Source organism: Capsicum annuum, chromosome 3 (assembly GCF_002878395.1).
Source record: "Capsicum annuum cultivar UCD-10X-F1 chromosome 3, UCD10Xv1.1, whole genome shotgun sequence".
Lineage (NCBI taxonomy): Eukaryota > Viridiplantae > Streptophyta > Magnoliopsida > Solanales > Solanaceae > Capsicum > Capsicum annuum.
Window position 1 is genome coordinate 236,454,060 of NC_061113.1, and position 9,088 is coordinate 236,463,147.

At 35.5% G+C, this 9,088-nt stretch overlaps 1 protein-coding gene across 1 annotated transcript; it reads left to right on the forward strand.

Moving 5' to 3' along the window:
• Position 1: 1 nt before the first annotated feature.
• LOC107862887 (DEK domain-containing chromatin-associated protein 1) lies at positions 2-6,637 on the forward strand. Its single transcript, XM_016708586.2, has 11 exons — positions 2-678; positions 827-860; positions 1,889-1,968; positions 2,152-2,211; positions 2,368-2,478; positions 2,569-2,649; positions 2,787-2,855; positions 4,829-5,336; positions 5,743-5,840; positions 5,977-6,007; positions 6,103-6,637. Exons 1-11 carry the CDS (start codon positions 322-324, stop codon positions 6,255-6,257), a joined length of 1,584 nt encoding a protein of 527 aa, XP_016564072.1. The 5' UTR covers positions 2-321; the 3' UTR covers positions 6,258-6,637.
• The last annotated feature ends 2,451 nt before the right edge of the window (positions 6,638-9,088 follow it).

Sequence of the window (9,088 nt, forward strand, 5' to 3'; positions counted from 1 at the left end):
TTGTGGAAATCTCCCTCGAAGTTAGGGGCCCATATAATAAGCCCAATAAGCTAGGCGGGGGAATTACGGTTTCATAACCGGGAAATCCCGAATATTTAGAAAATTTGTAGCTGTATTTTAGCTTCTCCAATTCCAAATGGCGCCCGCCTTCCCCCCCTTAACTTTTCAATTCTAGATCTGCTAGTACTACTTACTGTTTTTTTTTTTTTTCTCTCTGTATCAAACCAAATTCCCCCAACGCAGCTAGGGTTTTTTTTTGTTATCACTTGCTGTTTTGCTGCTGTGGAGTAGTAGTAGTAGTGTTGTTGTTGTGATTCTTCTATGGCGTCCGAGAAAGAAACCCTAGATGACAAGAAACCAGATGAGGTGATGGAGGAACAACGATCAAAGGATAAGGAAAAGGAAGAAGAATCTTCCGTACAAGGTAAGGAAGAAGAGAAAAAAACTGTTGAAGCACCAGAGAAGGAGGAAAAAGAGGCTGTAGATGAAATGGAAGTTGACAAAAAAGACGTGGAAGAAGAAAAAACAGTGAAGAAGGGAAAGAAGAAGGAGGAGAGTACGGAAGAGGAGCCGGTGACACCGATCTCAAGGCCGACTAGGGAAAGGAAAACTGTGGAGCGCTACTCCGTGCCTTCAGAGGCTAGAAGTTCTACGCCTAAGCCATTGGCAATTAAGAAGGTACCATTCTAAAATTCTCGATTCTTTTTATTTTTTCACTTATTAGATTTTAGGTTCCAACTACTGGTTGAATGAAGATGTAAATGTATGTCACTATTACAGTAAGGATATGAATTTCCTGCTTATGAATGAGTGTGTTTAAATGCAGGGTAGTGGTACTCAGCTGAAGGATATACCTAATGGTACGATTTTGCTACTGCTCATTTGCCTTGTTTTCCCTCTTATTGGATTAGGTTTTACTTACAGTTTTAACGATGAATTAAATCAAGTGGATTCCTTAAGGCAAGGAAGTATTATTTTTCATTACTTGGTGAATATGGAAGTATTATCCGGCTTTAGCCTAACTCGTAAAGTTGTTGCCATGCATGGGTGGATCTAGGAGGGGGCGAGGTGTTTTCCAAAACCCACCTGGCAAAAAATTACACTTATGGCAAAAAATTACACTTATGGGTGGATCTAGGAGGGGGCGAGGTGTTTTAGTCTATAGATATAGATTTTGAATCACCCGACAACAAGTCTAGAGGTTGATTTAGTAGATTAGTGGGTTCAAAATTCACTTTGTGGTTCCAAGTTCAAACTCCATGCATTACATTCTTACTATTCGAACCCCTTAGTGAAAATCTTGAATCCGCCACGTCTGCCATGTGATCACTAGGTCATTGGCTTGAGCCGTTTAAATAGCCTCTTGTAGATAAAGCTGCTTACAATAGACCCTCATGGTTTGACCTTCCTTGGGCCCGTGCTTAGCGGGAGCTTAGTGCATCAGGTTGCCCTTACATGGTGAATATCATTGATGTTATACTCTTTTTTTAATTTGACATGGAGTTTAAGATTTTAAATTGACTTATATGTTAGATTAGTAATATTGGGAGAAAATTTGGAAGTTGTAGTTACTAGTTCAGCAAAATGGAAGAAAATATGGAAGTTTTATTTAAAAGGGAATAGTGTCAAAATATTTTAGAACACCCAATATAGAAAGAGTAAATCAGTGTTCACTTGCATATAAATTGCATACATAGACAGAGGCAGCGAAGAACTGTGTTCAAGTAGAGCCATGTCCACTTGCACTAACAAGAATGTAAATCGTATCAAAAAGTTGCTATCTGTTATGATTCTGATGCTAAGATTTACTTAAAATAGTTGCATGGCATTGAAGCTTGATACAAACTATTTCTGCCTCTCGACATCTCCAATATTTTGAATTTTTCAGTGGCTTATAAACTATCAAAGAGAAAGCCGGATGACAACCTACAAATGCTTCACAACATTCTTTATGGCAAGAAAACAAAGGTGATCATCATTTTCTTACTTACAAAGTCTTGAACCTTAAAACTTGAGATGCTTTCTCTTGGTTTGCACCTTCAACTGTGCATCTGTTTCTTTTGTTGGGGTGGGGGGTTATGTCTATAGGACTTGGTGTTACTGATAATGTTGTAAGGATTTGATGAGATCTTTGAGATTTTGTCTTTTCAGGTACATAGTTTGAAGAAAAACATAGGGCAGTTTTCAGGATTTGTTTGGGTCGAAAATGAGGTATCTTGCTTCCATCTCCTTTCTATTGTGTTCCAACCACCTTTGTACTTTCTCATCTTATTTACACATGGAAATGGTTGTAATCAAGTTCCTGAATAATCCCTTAATTGAATGTGTAATTGGATTATCTTTTGCCTACTTTATTTTGTCAAGCAGGAAAAACAAAGGGGGAAAATCAAAGAGAAGCTGGACAAGTGTGTTAAGGAAAAGCTGCTGGATTTTTGTGATGTCCTCAATATCCCAGTGAGCAGAACTTCTGCAAAGAAGGTATGTTCTGCAAATGGATGCTTTTGTTGACAGCTGATATGTCTCAACCATTATTTTCTGATCTGACATGTCACCTGTATCAATTTTCAGGATGAGCTCTCAGTGAAATTATTAGAATTCCTGGAATCTCCTCATCCGACAACAGATTCCTTGCTTGCTGATAAGGAACAGGTATGTAGTTGAATTTACTAAGCTTCTTCCTGTGCTTTGAGTCTTGAGGAGTTGCCTCTTGTGTTTAACTTTCTTTGTGTATAAGCATTAGTCTATCATTATGAAGTTGTAACCTTTTGTGTTCTTTTTGATGTTAGACGGGTAAGAAGCAAAAGAGAAAGGACTCGGCTAGCAAAAGCACAGGTTCCTCGGATAAGTCAGTTAAGGTTAACTCTCGATCTCATCCTTCTCCACTTAAGGCAATCATTCCAATTGGCATACTCAACTGATGACAGTGTTTGAATAGCTAGAACTTGTGTTAGTGATACTTTTGTTCTGCAATTAATTTCTCTGAGCTTCAAATCGGTAACAATTTAAATGAACCTAAATGTTCTTTGATAAAGAATGGAAATGAAACAAGATATTCGTTCAGGTGTCATGCTTACTAGTGCCACCAAGTGTTTGTTAAGAACCATATTTATCTAGTAGTTTATTGAGTTTTAATAGATATCAGAATTGACAAGCACTGGCCATTAGTGAGTCTTTGATAACACTAGCTCGTGCGACCTCTATTTCCTTTTCTTTTTGGTCAGTGTTGTTTTGTGTGTCTCTCTTTGAAGTCTTCAGTCTTCACTACTAGAAAAATGATTTAACTTGTCAAGCTTCATTTGGTGTGACAAGAATCACGTTATGGGCCCAGTAATATGTGCAAGCTTAAAAGTAAATACTAGAAATGAATAAGTGTTGAAAAGAGTTTCTTGTAATCAAGAGCATATCAAGAAATTTAAGAATTAATCAAGAACTTTAAGACAAGTCTAAATTTTGAAAATAGCTCCTAACAACAACAATTAGCCTAAACTAGTCTTATTTTTGTAGAGAATAATGGCAAGCAATAGATTATGGATCCCGCCCCCCTTAGATACAAAACACATTAAGCCAAGAGTTGTCACCTTTTTGGAATAAAAGTAATAAGATTTGATGGATTTAAACTTACCACTTTAAGTTTATTAAGTTTATTCTTGAAGGTTGAAGAATAAATTCAAGAGTTAGCCACCCACATAACTGCAGGAAAGGAACATCTTAATTATATTAACAATAGTTTGAATGTAATAACAAAAGAAGACACCCCTATTTATAGATTAATGGGTGGCTAAAAATGTAAAGAAACAAGGAAACAAAAACCTAAACAATCTCGAAAAGCAAGTTGAACATCCTTAGAAAAAAAGAAGAGAAATTAATACTAACTACGTAGGAGAACATTAAAGATATCCCTAATAAATTAGGAAACAAGTCCATAACAAACTAAGAAAATAATTAGGAAACTTCAACTTAGGATCCTAACTGTGCTAAGCGCCTAGCTTTTCTTTTCTTTTCTTTTCTTTCTTTCTTTCTTCCTTTCTTTCTTGTTTTCACCAAGCAAAGTATTTCATTAGTAATAACGGAGCTGAGATGGCTGTAAACAAGAGATATACCCAAAGAGGAAAAACCTACAAAATATGGTTCTATCCAATGTAGGTGCCTAATATTAAGGAAAGCATCTTGATCTGTACCTGATTTTTAGGCGTCTTCCTTGTTAGCTTGAGCCAAGTTTCTCCTCTTTTGTGCTGATTTAGGCATCTCTTTCAGGCTTCTCTTGGGTGGTGTTTGGTTCCCATTCTGCCCCCACTCCCACTTCAATTTGAACCATAAAATTTTTGTGAGTTTAGCCAATTCATGTCGGTTAGTCTTGATCTCTTCATCCACAATTAACTTCTTTATTCCCATTGAAGTCCAGCAATCTTAAATTGCAACTCCTTAACTTGAGATCTTGCTAATGACCTCTTCGTGGAGCTTCCAAAATTTCATGCTTGTCCTTGATGCTATCATGGTGTCAATCTCTTTTTGTTGCTGTTTAATATGGGTAGGTTAAGCTAGGCTAAGGTTTGCTCCTCATAATGTTATGGACATTGTCGAGCAATCAATTTGAGTATTTAAAGTATTATTAGCCGCATTTTGATTGTTTTAAGAAGTATGTTTGTTGGCAAGGGATGAACAAATAAGCATATGGATTTTGTCATTATTTCTAAACACTTTATATCCCGACCCATGGGCTTCCCAAGTTCTTTATCTCCTTTCGCTATTCATTTGTTACTTATCTGCAAATGCCTGTTATAATCCTGACCTGAAAGGTTGTCTGACTTCTTTGTCATGGTCAAAGCAGAAGCATCAGAAATCTGAAGTTGGGGTAAAACGCAAGCAGTCATCAAAAACTGAGGAAGAAGAAGCTGATGATAAGCAATCATCAGATAGTGATCAGGAAGAGAGTGGTTCTGAGAAAGAGGATGAAGCTCCTAAAGAAGGAAGTGATCAGGAAGAGAGTGGTTCTGAGAAAGATGAGAAAGAGGAAGTGGAAGAGAAATTGAAGAAAAGTAAGTCTAATGAGAAAATTTATTCAAAGGAAAGTGCGAAGAAGGATTCTGGGAGTAAAGTGGCAGAGAAGTCGAAGGCCATAGAAAAAGGTAGCTCTGCTAAGTCCTTGAAAAGTTCATCAAAATCTACCCCTTCAAGTTCAGCTTCCAAGAAAGGTGCTTCTGCTACCGATTCAACACCTAAACCCAAGAAAGAAAAAGCTGAAAAGAAAAGTAAAAAAGAAGAAACTGAATCTGTGAAGGAAAATACTTCAAGCAAGAAACAGTCAAGCAAGTCTACTTCAAAGGTTCCTGAAAAAGGTGTGTAATTTTTCTTTTCAAGGTAATATTAATATAATGTGTTTGAGTATTCTCTGTTGTGAGAAGCTAAAGATCTTCAGGTTTATTTTTCTGAGATGTTGTGAAGAGTATCATTTCTAGGATACATCATCTGTTTTCTCCGTTTTCTCAAAAAAAAAAGAAGAGAGTATTGTGATGTGCCACTTGGAGAACATATTTTAATGTCAGGGATCAGGCTTTCTCCTTTTTCAAAATCAGTATTGTGATGTGTCATTTAGAGAACACATTTTAATGTCAGTGATTGTCCAGTATCTGATGTTCATATGTATTCTATGATTGTCAGAATGGTTGTTATTGTGCCAAACATATTCTCTTACTAATTTTGTGTTATCTTCCACTTCTCTTACTGTTGAACCTTTTGGAACAGGAAAAGGGAAGAGTGTAAAGAAGGCCCAGGAAGAGCCCACCAGAGAAGAAATGCATGCAGTAATAGCAATTATTCTGAAAAAAGTGGATTTTAACACTGTAAGTCTTGCTATTTACAATTGAAAAAGTCGTAGTGCAATTTTTATTTTGTGAAAGTGCTTGAGCTTCATACTCTTTATTAAAGAAGTGCTTGAGTTTTGTACTGATTAGGTTTCTTGCACTACTTAAATTGCAGGCAACTTTATCTGATATTATCAGGCAACTAGGTGTGTTTTCTCAAATGCTCATTCTAACCTGCTATTCTAAATTCTGCTGTACCGATCTCTCATTTCCAAACCTTGTTACTGGCACTTCATTACAGGTACCCACTTTGATCTGGATTTGATGCACAGAAAAGCAGAGGTAAAGGCTATAATAACTGAAGTAATAAATAGCATGAGTGATGAGGAAGAAGAGGACGAACCAGAGGGTGATAATGATGCAGAAAAGTCTGAAGGCGATGACAGTGATGCTTGATTTACTAGTCAACTCCAAAGATTTGCTACCAATACACAAGCTTGTTATTTATTCTGATTTGCATGTTGTCGTCTGTATAGACGTGTAAGTGAGAAGGTATACTATTAGCTGCAGGGTATACAGATTGTGGCCTCAATAGGATAGTTGTAAGATAGACATTTCTGCGTTAGCCAATCTGTAGATGTAACTGTAGGGTTTCCTTATCCCCGTCTCTTGCTGACAGTCAAGGATTTTGAGCTTCTTTTACTTTTTAATATTTAGAACTATTGCAGATTGCTAGAGGTTAGATATGGTGAATGACTTGAGATTCTGTATCATGTGTACTGCTGAATAAAGAGATAAAAAAACCTCCATATATGGCCAGAGGGTTTGCTTGATAATTGTTGCTATTATTGTCTTAACCTGGTGTTTCCTGGTGTTAACCTGTTCAAACTTGGTATAATTGTCCATCTGCAAAACATAGTTTTACCTCAATTGTGTCATTTTAGCACTTTTCGGTGACATGGCATGGCGAGTGTGACACACTTGTTCTCAGCGCGTGCTGTAGGTGTTTTGGAGAAAATCTATGATCAATCTCCTGGTCCATTTCAAAACCTAATAAATGGGTGTTTTGCAGTATATGCAGACAGAATTCTTCATTCAATTATGATGTTTACATTATGATTCTCGCAATTCAGTTCCGTCTTACTCGGGGGCAGTCGTGTAAACTTATTTTGATCTGTTCAAATTTAGCACATTTACAAGTTGGGTTTGATTAGCGTCTAGTGTATAGTTTAAGTTGGCTCATGAAAAGTCTCATCACCAAATTTAAAGAATAGATTTTATTTGATAGGTTATTTATAGCTATAGTTATATTCCTTTGTTTTGATTTGTTTCTCTTATTTTTCTTTTTAGTTCCTCAAAAAAAGAATGTCACTCTTCTTTTTGACGACTCTTTAATTCTAACTTTGTACATGACATATTTAAGACTACAAAATTAAATAACCTTTTGATACATTCTACTTAGACAAAACAGTAAAAACACATCTTGATGCCAACTTAAAGGGGGTGGTAGATGTGTTTCGCACTCTACTTATATTTAATTTAAGATTATAGGATCTAAAAATCTTCTTAAATTCTCCTAGTGACGGGCGGCAAGGCCATGTTGTTCAATTGGAAGCCTAAGCCTAGAAGATAGAGTGTTAAACTAAAAAGAGACAAACAAAAACAAATGAAAAACCAAACCTTGAATTGAAAAGTTGGGATTATAATACATTGTTTAACCCAGCGGTAATCCATGTATGCCCACTAATTTTTGGACATCAATCTATCTATTTATTGATTCTACATATTTTTGACCTATCAATTCATTTACATCAATCAATTCCAATCTATTTATTAATTTAACGTTAATAGCTCATTTGCCGCCCCTCATTGGGATTTGATTGATGTAAAATCGATGACCGAAAATTTGGCAATTGCCTTCAAAGCTACAAAGCCAATTTCCTTTTCAATATATACATTTTGGGAAATCTAGCTGGGTCTCTGTTTGCATGTATCACTCACAATAATTTACTTTGCCAACAGCCAAGTCTCAACAAACTGTTAATGTGAGGCATTTTAATATTAAAATGTTTTATATATTGCTTGCCTCTTTTAAATGGCAGTAAGATTCCATAATAATGTAGGGATTATTGTGCATTGTTGCACGTTTCTCTTGCTGCAATTAAGGGCAATTGATTCTTCATTAGTAGTAACTGAATTTCACTATCATTTACCTTGAAATTCATATAACTTTCCATTCTTTATTTATTCACTGCTATTATTTTTTTATGGTGGTAGAATATGATCGTCATTGTCATTATTTTTTTTATGGTGGTAGAATATGATCGTCATTGCCATTATTTTTTTTATGGTGGTAGAATATGATCGTCATTGCCATTAGTTATAGGTAATTCTTGTAACCTCTAGGCCATTGATATTTTATCTTTACTGTCCCTAATTTATTTTTATTCATTGCATGAAAGACTTCCTTTCTTGTAATTAGAGATGGTCTTACATATTTTTTTTGAGTACAAGATCAATAGAGTTCACAAAACTTAGTAAAAAATAGAGTTTATTAGTTGTAGGAAGGTGTTCTTTTTGTGGAACTTTGAATTCAATTCTTGTCTAGAGTTGTTGAGTTGTTCTGTTGTTTTTAGTGAGAAGACTGTTGTATTCTATACAGGGCAAGTCAAGAAGATTACTGCTGGACCGATGAAAACATTTGCTGCAGTGGGCTTGAATTTTCTTAAAGAGAGTGAGATATCAACGTCTTGTTAGGGTTTTTGCCCTGATTTTCTTACCAAAATTAAGTTTTATTTTTTCTTGGAAGAAAAATAAAAATAACCATAATTACTTTTACTTTTCCTGAAAGAAAAATATAAAACTTTTTCATATTTGACAAAAAGATTTTGAAACTCTATAAATAGACTTTCTCATACCACAACACAGTAACATCCACAATGTAGTCTTTAAAGTGTCTTTGTTTAGGGGAAGATTTCTCCAATAGGTTTTAAGTTTTTCAATATTAGTTTTTCATATGTAGGTCGTTTGACCGAATCATATTAATAATATATCTTTTTAGTATATTTTTATTTGTCGTCTGAATTATCACCACGATAATTTGCAATTTATAGCTTCCGCATGACGCCCTCTCAATTTTGAACTCAACAAGTGGTATCAGAGCCTACGGTTAAAAGGTTCAGTAATTTGATGAAACGAGATTAAATAGGTTCAAAAGCGGTGTTAAATCAAGATACAACAAGTGTGGCGATAATGACGTTTTTTGCCCAACTACATGTGGAGAAGAT